The sequence below is a fragment of the Ictidomys tridecemlineatus genome, chromosome 16 (genome assembly GCF_052094955.1).
Source record: "Ictidomys tridecemlineatus isolate mIctTri1 chromosome 16, mIctTri1.hap1, whole genome shotgun sequence".
In the NCBI taxonomy this organism is placed as follows: domain Eukaryota; kingdom Metazoa; phylum Chordata; class Mammalia; order Rodentia; family Sciuridae; genus Ictidomys; species Ictidomys tridecemlineatus.
The window spans coordinates 40,748,867-40,768,677 of record NC_135492.1 but is presented as its reverse complement, the minus strand read 5'-3'; the positions used below and the strand labels follow the sequence as shown (position 1 = coordinate 40,768,677).

Genomic DNA, 19,811 nt, shown 5'->3' with positions numbered 1-19,811 from the left:
CGGATGCCTATTGCCCTGGTGTAATTGTTAACACTGTCATAGTTTGGCTGGTGACACCGATGGTCATGCTAACTCTGGCATTCCTAAATGCTACTTTTGTTCCTCAGCCATATCTAAGCCATTTCTGAGACCCCACTCACAGCCCAGAACATTCCTTTTTTCATAAGTCAGTTTAAGATGGGTTTCTGTTCAATAGAACCCTAGTGGATAGAAGTGCCCAGTAAATACAAGCCTATTCTTTTGCAGAATACTTTCACAACATTTTCAACTCACTGAAAGTGGCCCAAATCTCATTTCAGAGAGAAGAAAACAGGTTGCAAGAGTCTGACAAACCTACTTAGTGACAGAGGTGAGACGGAGATACCTCCCTAGGCTTTGTGCCTTCTCTTCCTTCACCCCCACATTTATTTGAGAAGGTGGCTAGCTTTGCTCAGCCTCTTGAAATACTTGGGAGAATCATTTTCCCCCCAGGCCTGACAGAGTTCAAAGCCTTAGAAAGAAGCCTGGGCCACTTTATATGGAGCCCCCAGGGAATGGGGAGGAGTCCCCCCCTTTCCCTACCTAGAGGCTGCATCTCAGCAGCCCCACCTCACCTTGCCAGGACCTGCTGAGCCGAGAGCTGGGGCCCAGTGGTCCATGGGGAGACAGAAAACATGGAGAACTGTGCACACAGAGGTCCCGGCTCACTGCCCCACAGCCTCCCTGGTGCCCAGCTGGCCAGGGTACGTGGATGATGGGGTGCTGCCGGCCTCAGGGGCATTCTCCTTTAATAGCGTATGTGACACGAAGCAGCCACCTTCTGTGCTCTGCCTCCTGCCCAGGCCGAACCCCTTTCTCTCTCCCCCCTCACCTGGGCAGCTGTGGGATTCATGCAAAATTAACCAGAGGTTCCGTTTCGCAACACACGGCAGTATCCAGTTCCCACCCACCCCTCACTGCCCCGTCTTCTTTGACCCTTTGATCGTCCCCAGCAGGAAACAGAGTGGTGGACACCTGACAGGGCCCTGTCTGAGCCATCCCTTCTGACAGCCCAAGGTGCAAGTTTAGGAAGTGAAGGCTGAGGGCCACCCAGCTGTGTGGCTCAGGGCCGCACCACACGGGGCCCTGGGGAACTGAAGCCAACTGTCCCGTGGGTGACACTGGGTGTCCTGTGTCCTGTCTCTGGCCTGCAGCTTCCGTCCTGGGCAGCAAGACATGCCAGGACACCCTGTCTTCTTCTTCTTTTTTTTTTTTTCTCTTTTCCTTCCTTCCTTCTTTCTATGAATCTTTCTTATGCCCCTGGGCACTGAACTAGGTTCTGGGGACTGGCCCCCAAACCGGCCACCCATGTTTGTGCCACCGAGAGCACGGTGACCCTGCACTGGACACTGTCATATCTGATGGCCTCTTTCATGGGGGTGGGGCCCAGGCATTTTGTTTTTCAAAGAAATGTTTGGGTGTAATAGGAACAAGCTTCATAAACCCGCCTTGTTGGTCGCCTGGGCGGGGACTGTTATCATGCCCATTTCACAGAGACGTCACCTGGGGCCCAGAGAGCTTGGATTTAACTCTCTCAGTGCCCCTCAGAGAGAAGCCCCTCAAGACTGCAACTTTACTGCCCCAGGCTGGAAGAGTGTGGAAGGGAAGGGAACAGAAGGTGAAAAGGGAAGGACGTCAATTAGAACCATAGTGGATGAGGAAGGAAAGGTGCTCAGGTAGGACAGAGCGGGCCAGGGTTACCCAACAGGCATCACCCAAGTCAGGCCCCCAGGTGGAAAATCCAACACCAGTTTCTTTGGTGCAACAGGCCGTGCCGTGGGTGGGATGTGGCTTCAGACTCCATCCATCACTTTTAGAGTTCTTTCTGCCTAAATTTAGCTGGATGTGAAGGGGACGGCTGATTTATGCAGGGCCTGAGCAGTTTCCTGCAGCATGAGTGACTTGGGGGCCAATTCTGGACTCACATCAGCAGAGAAGTGACGGGGTGTGTTGGGAGTGGCCAGAGCCAGCACAGCCCAGACTACCTGGCTTTTAAGTCAGAGTTGAGACTGGAGGCTAAGCATTTCTTTAAATGGTGGGAGGTTCAAACAGGGCGATATAAGAGTCAAGGTAAGGAAAAGTGTCCCTGGTGACCCCCTTCTACTCAGGGCTGCCTCAACAGTGGACACCAGAGAGGACTGTTCCCAGGTGGACATGCTCAGCTTGAGTTGTATGGAGCCGGGTTCAAAGCCTGCTGGGCCCTCATGATCCTCATTTGTAAAACAGGAAAACACCTGCTTTCAGGAGCATGCGTCATGAGGGAAGCAGAGCAGTCTAGTCTAATTCAAAGTGTTGCTCCACATGAAGACCAGGGATCCAAAAGAGGCACACTGCACCCTTTCTGGGGACTATGACTGCTTCTTCCAGAATAATGACTCCCAGGATGATAACAAGAAGGGCTGACATAGCGGGCACACAGACCCTGGGCACTCGGCTTAGTCTCATTCAACGTGTACAGCGCATCTTATTGACAGGGAGGTGGAGGTGCCTATTCTCTGAGGCTGAATCCTGGCACAGAACCACCGACATGTCTGCACGACTCCCAGCCACCTCAATTTGTCCTCACCACGACCCCGGGAGGTCATCACTATTGTTATCCCCATTTCACAGATGAAAAGCGGAGGCACAGAGAGTTTGGTGAACATGCCCAGAGACCCACAGTGGACAAGTGGCAGAACTGGGATTTGAACCCAGTCCATCCATGTCTGGGACCTAGAGCCTTCTGCTCTTCTGCTGCTCCCCAGATCTCTCCCACTCCTACCCCTGCCATATCCCAGAGATCCTTCTAGAACAAGAGATCCTTCTAGAGACCAAGACAGCAGGAATTTGAGCTAATCCTACAGTGGACTTTCCTCCTCAAAGATCTTCCTCTCAACTGTCCTCATGAGAAATCAGGAAACCAAGGTCCAGAGAGGTCAGACCAAAGGCCCAGAGGTACATGGCTGGCAGGCGGCACAGCGAGTCAGAGATGTCGTTCTTTCAGTTTTACAGATGGCAAAACTGACTCCATCAGCTTTTACATAATGAGGAATTTCTTGAGCATGCCAGAAGGCTGCAGAATTCTAAGACAGGCTGCTCTAGCTCACACTATAGTCTTTATTTCTATTTCTTCCACAGCCAAACATGAACACCTCTTCCTCCAGGAAGCCTTCTCGACCATTGCTGCCCACCTGCCTCACCTCCCTGTGAGCCCTGGAGTCCTTGCTGCTCTTGGTCCCCTGATGTTTGGCCAATCAGCTGCCTGAGCTGCTTCCCAGGGGCTGGGGACTCTGTGGCCACATCTTAGGTTTTCCCCGGGTGCTTCCCGAGCCTTCCTACATCAGGCTTAGGCCAGTGCTGGGTGAACAGAGAGCACAGAGAGCAGACAGGGCCCACCCCTCAGGTTTGTGGGTGCTTCTTCTCCCCAGTAGGGGAGTGGGGATGGTGTCAAAGAAGGCACCTGGCACTGGCTCTGCACAGGGCTGGACCTTGACCATGTACTGCCCAATTCCCTGGGGCCTAAGAGCTTTTCTTGTGGGAGGGGATGGTGGATCTCTTAACTTGGAGTCCATGGCCCAGTTTCAAGGGGGTGTGGAACCCCATCTGTGGCAGGCAGTGGCTGTTCCTGGGGACAGTGATCCCAGCTTCCTTCAGCTTTTCCCAAGAGCTGGGACCCTGAGATATTCAAGAATTTCTGACTCAAGGGAATATCCTGGTTCCCAGTCAAGAGGCAAAGGCTGCTCAGGCAGCTCTGCCTCCTCACAGGCCAGGGTGCCGCCCTGATGGTGGGATGAGCATGGTCCATTCTGCCAGGGATTTGTGGTCACACAAGACTGGGACCCAGGAGCCTCCAGCAGAGCCTGTGCCCATCTTAGGGCCACAATCGGCCATCTTCAGGCCTTGAGTTAGAATTGATGCTTCCCTCTTCCCTCCCCTCCCACTGAATTGTGACCAAACAGCACCACGAGAGGAGATTCACTTTTAAACTTCTGCCTGGGCTCATCCTACAGGCACAGTGTCACTGAGAGCAGTCAATATGAGAATAGGTCTTAGTTTTGCCTCCTGACCACAGACATCCAGGAGTTGCAGGGTGTGGCAGGGAGTAGGCATGTGTGGCCACTGCACTGTCTGGCTGGCCCTGGTGGGTCCCAGCTGAGCAGCAGGGCCCATGACGCAGCCTCTATAGAAATGAGTTCAGGATTAGTGACCAGCAGTACCCAGGCATGGGGACTGGGGGACAGATTTCTCCAATCTAGTTGCTGTCTGCCTCCAATCCAGGTGTGATCTACATTTGGGGGACAGACTGTTATCCACTTCTAGAATAATCATACTTACTGAACACCTACTGTATACCTAGCGCTGCACTAAGCACTGTGTAGGAGGCATTGACGGCATGTTACAGAGAACAGACCAAAGCTCAGGGCAGTTTTTGTGCAAAGTCACAGGACTGGAAGAGTCAGGCAGGGCCTTGGACCCATGCCTTTGGGACCTTTGGTCCCCTCCTGTGAAGCCCTAGGAGCTAAAAGCCTCTCTCTGGAAATCCCAAGCCTGATTATTTTGACAATTGCAAGAAAACCCCACTTTCACCCTCAGGGAAAGACAAACAAGGGTATCTGTCACCCTGCCTATCATGGCCCATCTTCTTGCTGCCCTGTCTGCCCAGCAGTTCCACAGTCCACAGGTGCCCCAAGATCTCCAGCCATCCTCTACTGGAATCTGGATTTGCAAGAGAAGGACGTGACTTCAGCCTGGCCACAGGGTTCCCTTGGGTAGCTGGAACCAGATGCACCTGCAATGCTGTGGCTCCTGCCCAAGCCCAGATGATGATGCTCTTTCCCCTGGCCTCTCCAAAGTTGCTGACGCCCAGCTAGAACACACTAGCATGGCAATTCTGGCAATTTTCAGCCCACTTCTGACACATCTCTGCTACTAAATATTATGAATAGAGTCCCTGGTGCCAACCCAGTGGCCACCAGGCCTGCAGCCCTGGGTTCAAGTCTCCCACACTTACCTTCCACAGGTGAGGTCTTGAGGCGCCGGCAGATGGCTTCAGTGTCCCCGTAGGTCTCCTTGATCTTGACCACAGCCTCTGTGCCCCGCAGCTCCATGAGGGAGCGGAGCTCCTCCAACGTGCACCCAAACTCACCCCCATGGCTCGACTCATTTCTTTGGTTTTTGGAGTAAAAGTCGCTGTTGGTCATATCACCCATGTTTGCTGAAGTCCCTGCTCAGGGTGGGCCCAAAGGTCAGCACTGGACAAGAGGCTTCTGGGTGATGGCTGCGTGTGGCTGTTCTCAGCACACCCTCACTGGACAGCTGCAGCTCCAGGTGGCCGACTCCGGGTCCCGGGGGGAGGGGGTGGCTGAGGTGGGCTGGCAACAGCAGTGGTGAGCTCCAAGGTGTGTCCCCAGGTGGGGGGCAAGGTCCAGGGGCCAGAGGGGCTCAGGGCTGTAGACCCAGGAGTCTCCATTCAGTGGGGTCCATGTTGCTACCTGGAGCTGGCATCTACATGGTCAGGGGTGGTGGCTCCTGTGGGGATAAGCAGAGAGTAGGTCAGGCACTGGAGTCCTCCTGAGACAGGTGCTCAATAAAATCCAGGCTGTAGGTGTGCATACATGGCCCCAAGTAACACACACACACTGAGCACACACACATACACTCTCACTCAGGCATTAGTTCAACAACTCCCAACCACCTAGCAACGCTGTACACCCGAATGGTTAGCAGCTCCCGCCGAATGCCCTTCAACAGGGCAGCCCAAGACACAGCCTGGTAGAGCCTCATAACACACCCTGATCCCCAATTTTCCATGCTGTGTAACATGCTGAGTTCCGACCAGCCCTGTGCCCACACCGTCTGCCATGCAATACCCAAAATGCATATTCCTAGCCCCCCCCACCCACTGCCAGACACACGCACCAACACTCAGGCCCCCCACTCACACCACTCTGAGGAACAGCCCCACCCTGTCACACACTGTCACACTTCTAGGCATACAACTTCATATCCCCACCCCTGCCCCACCAAACACTGTGTGCACACCAGACCCCGTTTCCTTTTTTCTCTGACTACGCTTGTTTACCCACATCCCAGCCCCACAAAATCTGAGACATGCCCTCCCTCTCCCTAGGAACACAGGCCTCTGGACACACACAGATGACCACTCCCATCCACGCCACCTCTGCCCGTAGTACATTCTCTTCTCCCCACATTCCTTCCCCACTTGGGTTTCACAGGCACAGGGAAGGAGAAAAGATCCCCATCTCCACCCACAGCCCCCAACCATGTTAATCAGGGCCCTTGGCCTGGCTAGAGAAGCCTGTCATCTATATATTCATGAGGCACAGAATTGAGCCTCGAGCTTGGTCCCTCGTATGAGCTCTGGTCACGGAGCCCTCACCTGGAACCTCCTCACATCAGAACCATGGACAGTGGCCGATTGATTGTCCCTCTCAGGAGCACAGGAAGAGGGAGCCCCACTGGCTTCTCCCTGCCCGCCAGGCCACCCTTGAGGGAGTGCAGCATCTGTGGGGCTGCCAGGAGAGAATCCAATCTGCCCAGACACCCAACACCAGCGACCGAGGCCCCGGCAAGCGTTGGGTGACAAAGGGCCCCTGCTGAGCTCGGCTGAGCCTGGCACAGGGACCTGCCCCGCCCAGCCACAGACAGCTGGCCATCTTGGGCTCGGGACAAAGAGGGGGAAGGGGCCCAGGACAAGAAGAGAGGACTGAGTCCCCTGACCCAGCTCCAGACCCCAGCGCTCCTCACAATCCTTCCCTCTTGCACACATTTTAGAGCTGAGCATTTGGGTCATTTAACTTTCCCAGAGGGTGCCCAAAGCTCAGAGAGTGAAAGGAAATTGTCTTGAGCTATAGAGAACAAGGAAGTGGAGATGCTCAGAGAGTGGGGTGGTCTCCTGGCTGCCAGCCCAGGGCTCTTCCTCTCCCTTGGGAAGCAACCTTCTTTCTCTCTGAAGTGCCCGGTGGGCGGGTGCACTGTGTAGGCTGCAGCTAAGACACAGGATCTGGAGTCAGAGCAGTCCCCGTTCAAATCTGAGCTCTCCTACATCCTGGTGTGGGACCCTGGGCAAGTCCCTTCACTTTGGAGCCCAGGTTCCTTCATCAGTAAGATGGGGATAATAATAGTCACTCTCCTCTGTCCCCTGGCTGCCTCTCAATTCACTGGGGATAATGAACTGTGTTAAAATCCACTTTGTTTTCATCCAGGGTGTGCAGCCTCCCAGCCAAGGGTCAGGAGGAGCTGGAGGCTTTAGAAGAAACTGCCACACCTTACAGAGGAGCACTTTTACTCAGGGATGCAGGAAGAAGCAGTGCCCCCTGCTCATTTGGGACCAATGAGTATCTCATGGAGGAGACCATAATATGGACACACTGCCTCAAGAAGAGATCAAGTATATGGTGTGCTCGGTACTCCCCCTTCCAATTATGCAGAAGTGTTCCCACAACTTGGCCACTGGAGTACACACTGTTCCCAGAACTCATGAACTTTGACCCTAACAGAACAGGTGAGGTGGGGTGTGGCCAAGTACATCCCTGAAGAACAATGATCCAGTTCCACTCTCCCCACTTCTTAAACACGTGCAATGAATCAGGCCTGTGTGCTCTGCATGTCATCTCATCCATGTGGGGACTGGGGTGTAGTTAGTGATAGAGTCCTTGCTTAGGATGTGCGAGGCTCTGGGTTTGGTCCCCAGCACAAAAGGAAAAAGGTGCCTGTTCATATAGTGTAATCCACTGAAGGTAAATTCTCAGGGGGCAGGTGGTCAGTATATTATGTGCTGCTCTGTCTAGAAAAGTATCTCATTCTTCAAAAGTGCCCAGTAAATAATTGTTGAATGAATGAATGAATGAAAAGCAAGCAAACAAAATCTCATTGCATCCTTACGACCCTGAAAAGTGGATACAGTGATGATACCCATTCTACAGACAAAGACAATGAGGTTCATAGGAATGAAATCATTTGCACAAGGTCACACGGAAATGACAGGGAGTGAAAGGTCTTTTGGACTTGAAGCCTTGGACCCTTTTCTACCATTCCATAAGAAAGGTTTGACTGAAGCCTGTTCCAGGACCCTGAGCCTCTCTGGAGACAGTGTTGGTGTTTGGATTTGGGTTAGATGCTCCTTTTCCTCTTCTAGAAGTCTTTGAGGGTCCTTAACGTGCCCCATCTCCAGTCTAGAATCTGCTGCAAGGGGAGATCTATCAGAGCACGTGGGCTTCTTTCTCAGGGTGGGGTGAGGCCTTGGGCCCAACTCAAAGGTTGCGCAGGGGCTTTTGTGTTAAGTAGAACCACCCCCACCAACGCCCCCCGCTGCCCACCCGTGTGAATGTGTTATGGGTAAGTTGAGGAAGCTGTGTAAGGAAAAATAAATGGCTGGATCAAGACAAGGATAGAGTGTGGCAGACAGGGCTACAGCCATTAGGAGAGAAGGGAGAGAACAAGGTTAGGGCCCCTTCAGGCCAGTGCAGGATGAGAGGAGAGATGGGTCTGAGATGCTCAGGGAAGGCAAAGTCCTTGTTGGAGGCTGACTGGAAGCCTTGCAGAATGGCCTTTGTTTTCTCAGGGTCAAGTGGGAGTTGAGGAGACTTAGACCTTCGGTCCAGAAGGATCTTAGAACTGACCTGTAGCCAATAAGTGTGCAATAAGTGTGGGCCAGATGAAAGCGAGGCCAGTTGACCATTTTCAACCTCCAGACTCACTCTGACCTTCCTGATGGAGCAGGGAGATCAGTCTGTGATCCCGAGATAGCCACCCAGCTTCTCCTGAGTCTTAGTTTCAACATCTGTAATTTGGGGATGCTAACATGTAATACTGCTAAATTAGTGACATGTGGCAAGCATTTATTGAGCATCTGGAGTCGGGCACTCTAAATGCTTTCCAGGGACATTTCTTTCAGAGATGCTACTACTGTAAGGCATAAAGAGTAGGGACTCTGGAAACCACAATATATGGATTCAAATTCAGTTTCTTCACCTCCCAGTAGAACGGGAAGCAAATAAATTTTGCTTTCATTATCTTAAAAAAAGCTGGGGAGGGGGCTGGGGTTGTGGCTCAGTGGTAGAGCGCTTGCCTAGCATGTGTGAGGCCCTGGGTTTGATTCTCAACACCAAATAAGAATAAATAAAGTAAAGGTTTTGTGTCCATGTACAACTAAAAATACTAAAAAAAAAATGTAGGGTTACTCAGCAATAAAAGACAATAAAATCATGGCATTTGCAGGTAAGTGGATGGAGTTGGAGAAGATAATGCTAAGTGAAGTTAGCCAATCCCAAAAAATCAAATGCCGAATGTTTTCTCTGATATAAGGAAGCTTATTCATAGTGAAGTAGGGAGGGAGAGCATGGGAGGATAGATGAACTCTAGAAAGGGCAGAGGGGTGGGAGGGGAAGGGAAGGAGCAGGAGATTAAAAAGATGGTGGAATGATGGATATCATTACCCTAAGTACACAAAAGAATACACGAATGATGTGAATATACTTTGTATACAACCAGAAAAAAAAGTAGGGGAAGGTAAACAATACTATCTAGCTCATCAGAGTTATGAGGCTTAACTGAGTTGTTTTATGTAAAATGATTATAACCCAGTCTGGCATGTGGTAAGCATTTGGTAATTATTGTGATTCATATTAATATATCCAGCCATTTTATGAAACAGTCTTGTTATTTCCACACATACGCAGAAACAGAGGCCAAGCAAGGTGCAGCAAATTAGCCGAGGTCACCATGGCCTGGTAGCGGTGGAGGGATTTAAACCCTGGCGGTCTGGTTCCAGGGATATACTTCTAGGCAGGATGCTTTGGGGCCTCCCATGGTGAATCTCCCTCAAGGGGTTCTTATGAGACTTAAATGAAGTACCATATGTGAACCAAAGTGTTTTGCAAACCACAAGGGACTTTTTAAACCTGAGGTGCTGTTTTCTGTCTGTCCCCCTGCTACCTGCAGCGTGGCTTACAGGCACTGATAATTACATCTCTGACAGCACGAGCTATGAGAATTGTTAGCAGCAATTATGTCTGTGATCACAATAGTAGGCATGAGTTAATGGTTACTGTCAATAGTAATGACTATTGTGTTAGGATGAACTGTGATGTTCAATCATCTATCTGCCCACTCACTCACTACTACCTGCCAATCCATCTACCCACTCACCCACCCACCCACCCTCCATCCATCCATCAATTTATCCATCTACCCACTCACCCATCTACCCACTTATCCATCCATCCACCCATTTACTTATCTATCCATCCATCCATCCATCTATCTACACACCCACCCATCCATTCATCCATCCATCTACCCACCCACTTATCCATCCATCCATCTACCCACTCATTCCCCCATCCACCTTCCATCAATCCATCCTTTATCATCTACCCACTCATCCATCTACCCACTTACCTATCCATCCATCCATCCATCCATCTATCCACACACCCACCCATTCATTTATCTACTCATCTGTCCATCATCAATTCATCTACCAATTGAACCATTCATCCATCCATCCATTCACCCACTTACTCATCCATCCATCTATCTACACACCCACTCACTAATTTATCTACTCATCTGTCCATCCATCCATTCATCCACCAACCCATCCATCCATCCACCAACCCATCCATCCATCCATCCATCCATCAACCTATTCATCCATCCATATACCCACCCTTATCCATCCATCCATCTACTCACTCACCCACTCAACCTACCCATCCATCCATCCATTCATCTACCCACATACCCACCAGTATGTCTGTCCACATCCATCTAACCACCCACCATTTGTCCATCTATCTATCCACCTACCCATCCACTCTATCCACCTACCCATACACTCACACATCCATTCAATGGTGATATTTTGGAAAGCTACTTGGTGCCAGGCACTGAGGAATGGAGACATGGCCTCTGCCCTCTAGGAGCCAACAGTGGGGAAGAGACATGATTAAATTAGTGATTTCCATGACTTGGTGAGTTTGCCATGATGGGGATTCTCAGGAGCTGTGGATGCCCAAAGCAGGAAGATCTGACCTGGCCTAAGGTATTGGGGAAGGTCGTTCCTCTCAACTCCAAGTAAGAAATATTTTCCCTATAGGTTAAGCAGAATTTAAGCTAAAAATACAGGAAAAACAGAAATACACAAATTTGTCTAAGTGAAGGTTGGAGGAACATAGTGAAAGGTGCAAGAAGGGACCAGGGTGAGCAAGGATGGATGCAGTCCTAGGATAACAAGGTGGAGCCCTAGGACAACAGGCACTGATAACAAGGTGGTGCTCTGCCCCATAGGTGACTCATCTTCTGTGCTTCTTCTGATGCTGCTCATCCTCAGCCCCCGCATCTCACAGGTGCACACACAAGGTCACCTTTGTTCTGGATGTCTTGCCTGTTTTTTTCCCTTTCTACATTACATAACTCATTGTGGTTACTTGCTCTGGCTGGGAAATTTGCTCAATTCAAAAACATGGGTTCCCCAGGCACTGAAGCACTTCATGATGTAATACAAATGATCTTCCGACAGGTCGACAGAACTGAAGACCCAGAAGTTTGCAGAGACTCTATCAGCTGCCTGAGTCCTACAAACCTGCAGCCCACACATCTGTACTGAACCTTCTCAGATCCTGGGTTTCTGTCTTCCTGCCTGCCCCAGTGCCCTTTTCTTGGAAGCCCAGTTGACCATCTAGCCCACAAGTTCCTGGTTCCCAGATGATTCCTGGATTGTAGCACGTTTCACATCCACTTCTCAGGACTGCTTAACTCTATCTCCTTTCCCCAGGAGCCTGGGAGCACCACATGGTGAGCAGCCATGTCTGTTTTGTACCAAATGCAGTGCCTGGCACCCAGAAGGAGTTCAATAAATAGGTAACAAATGAATGAACATCCGTGCCTGCTGCCTATAACATTAGATATGTTTTCAGACCTCAGTTTCCTTGTCTGTAAAATGGATGATTCTTATCCTCCCTACTTTGTGGGTGTGCTAGGGGTCAGGAAAGCTATCAGAATTGGTGGTGATGATTTTTTCTCTGAGCTGCAGCCCCTTCCCTCCTCTCCCCAGCATCCCTTCTGAGTAAGAGATGGGGTTATGAGGCTCCGCCGGATTCTGATGTTCTTGTTGCCTTATCATGTGTCCCACCTTTCCATGGCTGAGGGACTAAATGAGCCATATGACCTTGGAGAAGTCACTTCACATTGCTGAATCTCATCTGTCCTACAGGCTGCTACAGGGACCCAGTGAGACCCAGCTCCCAACTCAGACCAGATGTTCCATGATGCTGGCTTCCTTGGGAGCCCCTGCCTCCCCTGGTTTTTAGCAGATGCATCTTTCTCATGGTTTCTTCACGTGGGCCACCTACAGCCAGCTCTCAACACTGCCTGGGTGGGCACCCTGTCCTAAGCCAATGTGCTCAGGGCCTGGGTGGGGCATACAGCCAGCTCTGGCCTAGAGAGTTCAGTGAGAAGCTCCACTCCTTCTTCCCAGCTCCAGTGGAGTGACCTTGAATAAGCCTCTTTCCTCTCTGGGCCTCCCTATGTGGCCAGTGAAGGAACTGGACTAGGGCTCTCTGGGGTCCCTTCAAGCTTTGAAGCTCCAAGCCCTTCAGAATCCAGGAGAACATTCTGACAATATTGGATTTATGCATTTCGGTTTCATCTTATTAGCATTTAAATGACTCCGTATTGTTACATTTCAATGACTCAAGAATAGGTTAGGGGCACCTTAATAAAAAGTCTTTGCCACGAGGGATGCTGGCAGAGGAAGGAACAATATTTTGGGAGGAGTTAATTTGACAAAGAAGGAAGCTATCTTTCAAAGGCAGAATTAACACACCACACACACACACACACACACACACACACACACACACACACACCACAAGCCAACAGCTTTTCAGATCCTAACTGAAAGATGGTGGCTGAGACAGTTGCAAATGAATTATGTGCTAAAAATAACTTTCGGATGCCAAATCCTTCTGTTTTAAGATGTGCTGAATTTAAATGCCACCTGAATATGTATTTTTAAAGTCACCATTTCCTTTGAATCATCACTGGCAGCAATGACTGATGTAGGGACCCAAGACCAGTATGGGGGGAGGTCCCTTGATGACCCAGGCCTATCTCTGTTGAGTTATTGGTTGTGCAACTTGGGCAGGGCTCTTAATCTCCCTGTGGCTCAGTTTCCTCATCCATAAAATAGGGACAATCCCACAGTCACCCTTACAGGGTTTTGTAAGGATTAATTGAAAAAGAGCTTATCATGGCTCCTGGTCATGGTACACGTGACTAGGACAGCGATATGATCCTAACTGTGTTGTCCTTAAAACAGAACTCAGATCTGACTCTGCAATGCTCTCAAAGCTCCCTGTCATTCCTCAGATGACTGGGATGTTTGCAGCTTGTGGGTTTGGTACACAGGCTGGCTTGCCCTATGTTCTGATCTGGAAAAACTCACGCTAGTACCCATGGAGTAGGTCATTTTCTTTTCCTCTCTTGGTTGCAAATTCTGTCCTTTCTGTAGGGGCTGCCCTGGTCCAGTGATGAGGAGACATTATCTCTGTGTTGATCCCAGAAAACAGGTAAGTTCAGCCTGGCAGCCAGGGACGGAACAGCAGCTCCTCCCTTCTCTTCACCCAGAGTCTCAGCCATCTCTCACACATCTCTTCCTGCATGTGGAGGGACTTTCCTCTGCACATGTGCATGAGACAAGAGAGCCTGATGCATGCAGGGAGCATGAGGGTGTAGTTGTGTGGTGTGTGGGGTGAGCGTGGGTGTGCGGTCTGTGTGGATGTGCTGGGGCCCTGGGAGTGCATCAGGGTGGTGTGTTAGCACGGGGCATGGCTGAGTCAGGAGTGCAAAAATTCTAGAGTTGGGTTGGGTCTGTAGTCAGTGTTTTTCTGTTTTGAGAGAGGGTCTCTAGAGTGGTGTGAGACCCTGAAGGACAAGGTATACCATCAGGAGTGTGTGTGTGAGCCAGCCAGAGACATCTGTGCCACCCCCACCTCTGGGTGTGCAAGCACCATAATGTGCGTGTGCATCAAAGCTGACAAGGACAATCTCAGCTCTGTTCTCACAGTTGAGGAGAGAGAACAGGGAAGGAGGGAAGAAATTGAAAATGTATACCCCAGAAGCAAATTTGGTGCTATTTTTAGACAACTCCTATTCTGTTAACCAGAAAAGGAACATCTAAAAAAGTCCAGAAATCCCACAGAAACAGCCTTGCATCAGCCTTGAAGGCACAGGTGGCACAAACAGGGCTGGGGGTGGGTGGAGAGGGACCCAAGGCTTTTTGTGCAGCTTGTCATCCTCAGGGTTAACTGTCTCCACTGCCCCTGCTCTCCAGCGGGGTCACCAGTGTTAGATGGCAGGAAAACCCCTTTACTGCTGGTCTTTCAGGCCTGAAACAATACCCATCTATCTACCCACTCATTCACCCATCCATTCATCCACTCCTGTGCCCACCCACTCATTCATTTTCCCACCCACCCACCCATCCACTCATCTGACTCTTCATCCATTCATCCGTCCATCAGCTGTCTGTCCAACTATTCATCTCTCCATCAATCCTCCCACCCACCCAACTAATAAGTCTAACAAGGTGCTTCTCAGTCCCTTTTCTGAGCACTGGGATTGTAGAGAGAGCAGGAAAGATGCTTAGATCCTCCTTCCTGGCTGCAAAGGGTCTGATCACTTTGCTACAAAGAGCCCCCATATGACTCCAGAGGATCTGCAGGTTGAGTTGGGGAGTTCCTGTACAGGGTTTAGTTCAGATTGGGGGAGGATGTATCCTAAATGGCCCTTTCCTGGGAACCAGGTCCCTGGGGTCCTGATCTTGGCTTGACCACTACTGTTAACAGAAATTGCATAGCAAAAGCCTTCCATGAGCTGGGTCTACTTTAGAGGCAAGGAGGATGAGGTTCAGAGAGGTTATGGATGGCCAAGACCATATGGGTAGGACTTGATACAGTTTAAATACAATATGTCTCCTTCAATTCAAAGCCTCTGTCTAACCTCTGTGTCCCGCCTCCTTTTTTTTTTTTTTTTTTGAGACAGGGTCTCACCAAGTTGTTGAGACTGGCCTCAAACTTGCTATCCTCCTGCCTCAGCCTCCCGAGCTGCTGGAGTTATAGTTGTGTGCCACTGTGCTTGATGCTTCTGTGTTCCATGATTCATAGTTTGGCCTTGGGCCACTGTTCCCCTTTTGGTAAAGTGAGGAGGTGAAATGGATAGATTCTCAGTCTTGAAGGGCCATTTTAGCACCCTCCTTAAGGATTCTCCCGTCCCAAGATTCTTGCTTCTCAGGAGACACACAGTAACCTGACCTTCCTTGATGCCACCTTGTCTCCAGTGGAGAGGGATGTCCCAATTGCAAGCCCAGCCCTGCTTGGCTGGAGGCTGAGGGAAGGAGAAATGCCCTAGAATCAGGGAGGCATGAGCTGATTATAATTCACCTTCTTCCTTTGACATCCACTTCCCACCCCCAGGCCTCAGCACAACAGCGTCTGCCTTTCAAGATTCGTACCCTTTATGTGCTCCAGGTTTAGAAATCTTTGCTTTAAAAAAAAACCTTTGTGAGTTTTCTGATGAATTTAAAATAGGAAAGTCACTAGCAGTTGGATATGAGAAAGCCCAGTTGAGGAAGCAAAGGGTTGTGGGGCAGCTGTCACCTTAGACTGCAAGGAAGGGGCTTGCAGTGAGAAGGCTGAGGTGCTGGCCTTCCTGGGGTCCACCAGCTCATCTCCACGTTGTTCTCAGGCTCCACCAAATGCCTCTGCCAACCCTCAGCTCTTCTCTCACCCTAAATCCGGAACTTTTAAAGTCTCCTTTGCAGCTTTGGCTGCTCCAAGCCTCTAGATCCTAGCTGGCCTAAGTGACCAAAGTGAGTCCTTCTGCATTTAGCCCCTCATTCTTTCTTAGCTCCTGCTCCGTCTCGATGTATTACAATCAGAGACTGGAAGGAACGACAAAAAATGATGGCGACACTAACCCCATGCCCACTGTGTGCCACACACTGCTCCATGCATTCGCCATCTCACTTAGTCCTTCACAACAACCCTGGGACCCAGAAACTTTCAGCACCGCCCCCTTTTTACGGAGAAGACAGAAACAGAGCGAGAGAGCTAGCCCAAGGCCCCATGGTAAAGGTGGCCAGCTCTATGTCACACAGCTCTATGTCACACACTCTGGAGTCCCCCGGGCTTGCTCACTGTCCTCTCTCCTGCAGGCCAGCCTCCTGCCCTTCTTTCTGTTTCTACAGTAAGGCCCAGGGTTCCTCTGTGGCCGGCACACTACCACACACCACAGGCTGTTTGATGGGGCCTCAGGCTTCACCTCTGACCGTGGAAGGAGGGGGCCCAGGAGCTGACTCTGGGTTGAAGTGCTGATGGATGAATGGAGGTGCGTGCAGGGGAGGGATTGGGTGGCCCCGAGGCCAGGGAACTTGATAAGGGCAGACCTCTACCCCCTGCGGGCTGTCAGGAGAGGCTGGGAGTGAGAGCTGTCCACGTGGTCCTGGTGCTGAAAGACAGGAGGGGGGGATGACAAAGAAGCAGGCACTGACTGTACTGGGAGCTGTCACTGAGGTCGTGGTGCTGATCGGGGAGGTAGGGGTGGGCTTTGAGGATGAGCTGTCCGCATGCCGTGGTGCTGACAGAACAAAGCATCTAGAAGAGCTTTCTAGGACAGCAGGGCTGACCTCTGGAGAGTGGGGGCGGGCAGGTAAAGCCAAGGTGCGGCCCCTGACTCAGGAGCAGGGTGTGGGTGCTGGAGATGGCACTGAGCCTTTCCCATGAGTAATTGAGCAGGCATCGGGAGCTGATGCCCGATACCAAAGGCCTGGTTCTCAGGCAGGGAGACTGTTCCAGTGTGCAGGCCTGGGCAAGATAAAAACCATGAACTTTGCAAAAGGCCACGGAGGGCCATTTAAGTGCACAGACAGAAAGTCCACCTTGGTCCGTCAGTGCCATCTGCCCCAGTGCTAGAAATTCCACCAACTAATGAAACATTCTTTTGTATGCGCCTCCTTTCTTCCCTTCAATTCCTTTCAAGACAGGGAGCATATTTAGGTGGTGGGATCTCAGTGGGACTGAATTGATTGAGTTCTTTCCTTCGTGGGGTGGAGGAGAAAATTTACTCACAGAAGTGCTGGGGATGTGCCTAAGTTGGGAGATGACTTTTGAAAAGCCGAATGGGTCCTTTGGGCCCAGATCAGAGAAACAGGAAGCTAAGACCTGGGAGAAGGTCTTTCCGTGTGCCCGAGACTGCAGAGGCAGGGTATCTAACTATAGGGAGAGAGAGGGATTAAACAGGCAGAAAGTAGGACTCTTGGAATCAAGGGAGTGGAGGAGTCAGAGTGACAGATCGCAGTGGGATTCGTGCATGTGTGGGGGTGAGCTGTCTTTTGGCTCCTATTTCTCACTCTTGTGGCCAGTCACTGTTCTATCTCTTCTAAGCTCTAGCAGAGGTGTCCCTGGTTTGGTGACTGTGTCCTCATTGCTCTCCATGCCTGAGCCCAAGCTATCTCCACCCAGAGTCACTTGTTCCTCAGACCGGAAGGAGGTGAATGAGAAGACCGGAAGCCAGAGAAGGAGCCCAGAGCAGGTGAGAATGAGTTGGAGTTTGTATGTGGGCTTAGTCCTTCCCCTGTAGCAAAGGTATCCTTTCCTTCCTCTCCCAATAAGGACTTCTCCAGACAGAGCTTGAGGTCCCCAGAATGGCTCCTCAAAGAGGGGGTCCCTGGAGGGACCCCTGAATTGACATCACCTGGGGGCTTATTAAAGCCTGAGTCTTCAGCCCCCACCTTGCAGGGATGGATGAGTGTGTGGCACTTGGGGATTTGAAAGGAGCACAATCATTGCTCCAGTGCTTTGGGGTTTCCACCCCCCTTAGGCTCACTTTCTCTCATACCCATCACTCTCTGGGTCTGGGTTCTAGAATCCTACTTTGCTCCTGTGGCTTCTGGCTCAAAATCACCCCAGTCGCCTGTCCCCAATCATCCAAATGGCACTTCCCAATAGGCCAGGCTGTTAGTGGCTCCTGGGGATGGCCCGCACCACCCAACTCCAGGGCCCTTGCCAGTCCTCACATCCTTGCCCACAGTAGATGTCCCCACCCCTCCTCCTTCTTCCCACTCTTCCTGGGCTTCTGTGGTTTGTCTGTTTTGGACCAACTGCAGGCTTTACCCATGGTTCTGTCCTTGACCCCTGAAATGTCTGGTCTCCCCTGGGTGATGTCACCCATCTGCCATCAGCTTGTATGCTAACACGAGCCACTCCCAGGCTGACCCTTCCACCTCGCCCTCTCTCCCAAGCTCTAAACTGACCTTCCTATGGCTGCTAAGTGTCCTCTCTGAGGGTGCTCCAGGCTCTCAGACTCCTTTGAATGTCCTTTTTTTTCCTGTGACTCCTGTGTTCCACAGAGCATCTAAAGTGCCCTATCTTGACTCTGCTCCCTCCCTCATGTCCAATCAGAGGCCCAGACCTGAGAATCACTGGGCCAGGGCCCATGTGCCTTCCTGTTCCTCCCCTCCCCAGACTCCTACCCTGCTTTAGGCTACTCATTCACAACCCCCTAATCAGTCCCCCAGCTCTACATTCCCCTGCTTTCTCCACTGTCCCCAGAATGAGGCTGATGATGATCGCCATGTACACAGTAGCTTCTGCGTGTCAGAAGCTGTTGTCAGGCTGTGCATAGGCCTTGTCCTGCAACTTGAAAAGGTAGGTACTTCACTACTTTACACACGAGGCAATGGAGGCTCAGAGAGACAAACTAACATCATGCATAAATTTATAGAGTTGATAGTTTGTGGAGCCAGGAGCAGAATGGTGGTCTAACTCTAAAGCCACCATATTATGCTACCTTTTGTATTTAAGCATGCCATTTTTCTGGATTAAAAAACATCCTTGGCTCCCAGGTCCCCATTTTAAAAACATAGACAATGATCTCCAGGATCCTGCCCAGTTGGCTCCAAGCCAGCCTCCCTGGGCTCTGGTCTAATGGAACGCTCTGCCATTTTCTGAACAACTACTGCATGCTCTTACCTTTTGTACACATACTCCCCCTATTCCAGAAAGGTCTGCCACTTGCTTCTCTACTAATTGAAACATGGCCCTCCAAGACCCAGCCCGAATGCCGACTTCTCTGTGAAATTTTAGTACGCCATGTTCCAAATTTCCACCCCTTTCCACTGGCAGCCCATCAAATGTGGCTCATCCCTTGACACCACCCGCTGCATACTCTGTTGCCAGCTTGCTTCCCTCATGAGCTCCCCAAGAACGGGATCTTCCCAGTCCCAAGCCTAGGATGGACTTTCACTAATGTTGGCTGCATGACAGAGAAAGCCACTGACTGGGGGAAGGACACTGGGAACAATGAGCCTTAGGGTGAAGTCTGCATTTCCAAGGGGAAACTGGCCAATCAGATGATAGGAACAGCATATGCCCAGTATAGCTTCCACAGGGTTGAAGACTGAGCCACAACCTTCTGGATATCAGATCAGTGAACCCATACTTAAATCCTACACAGTAGCTGCTACTGGGATCCCATTTCACAGGTGGGCAAACAGAGGCTTGGATAGGAGGTTGCAAAGAAGGTGGCCCAGGGTCTCATAATGGTTGGATTTGAACTCAGGCAGACTGCTTTCAGAGGGTCTGCTCTGAGCAGTGTTACTGTGGCCACTCAGGTGGTTCAGATTTGGGGTTTCAGCCCAAATGGGGAGTATCCCAGCCCTTCTGGACGGTTCGTCAGGTCCCTCTGAGGACCCTGGGGCCTGCCTCATCCCTCCTTCTCCTCTGCCTCTC

At 50.9% G+C, this 19,811-nt stretch overlaps 1 protein-coding gene across 13 annotated transcripts in view; it reads right to left on the bottom strand.

Annotated features, from left to right (window-relative positions):
• The window catches only part of Atp2b2 (ATPase plasma membrane Ca2+ transporting 2), a 342,527-nt gene that overhangs the window by 105,035 nt on the left and 217,681 nt on the right, over positions 1 to 19,811 (bottom strand). For all 13 annotated transcript variants that reach the window (XM_078033478.1, XM_078033481.1, XM_078033480.1 and 10 more), the window contains one exon: positions 5,009 to 5,526. In XM_078033478.1, coding sequence (XP_077889604.1) covers positions 5,009 to 5,207 — 199 coding nt within the window. In that variant the 5' untranslated portion in view covers positions 5,208 to 5,526. The remainder of the gene's footprint in view (positions 1 to 5,008; positions 5,527 to 19,811) is intronic.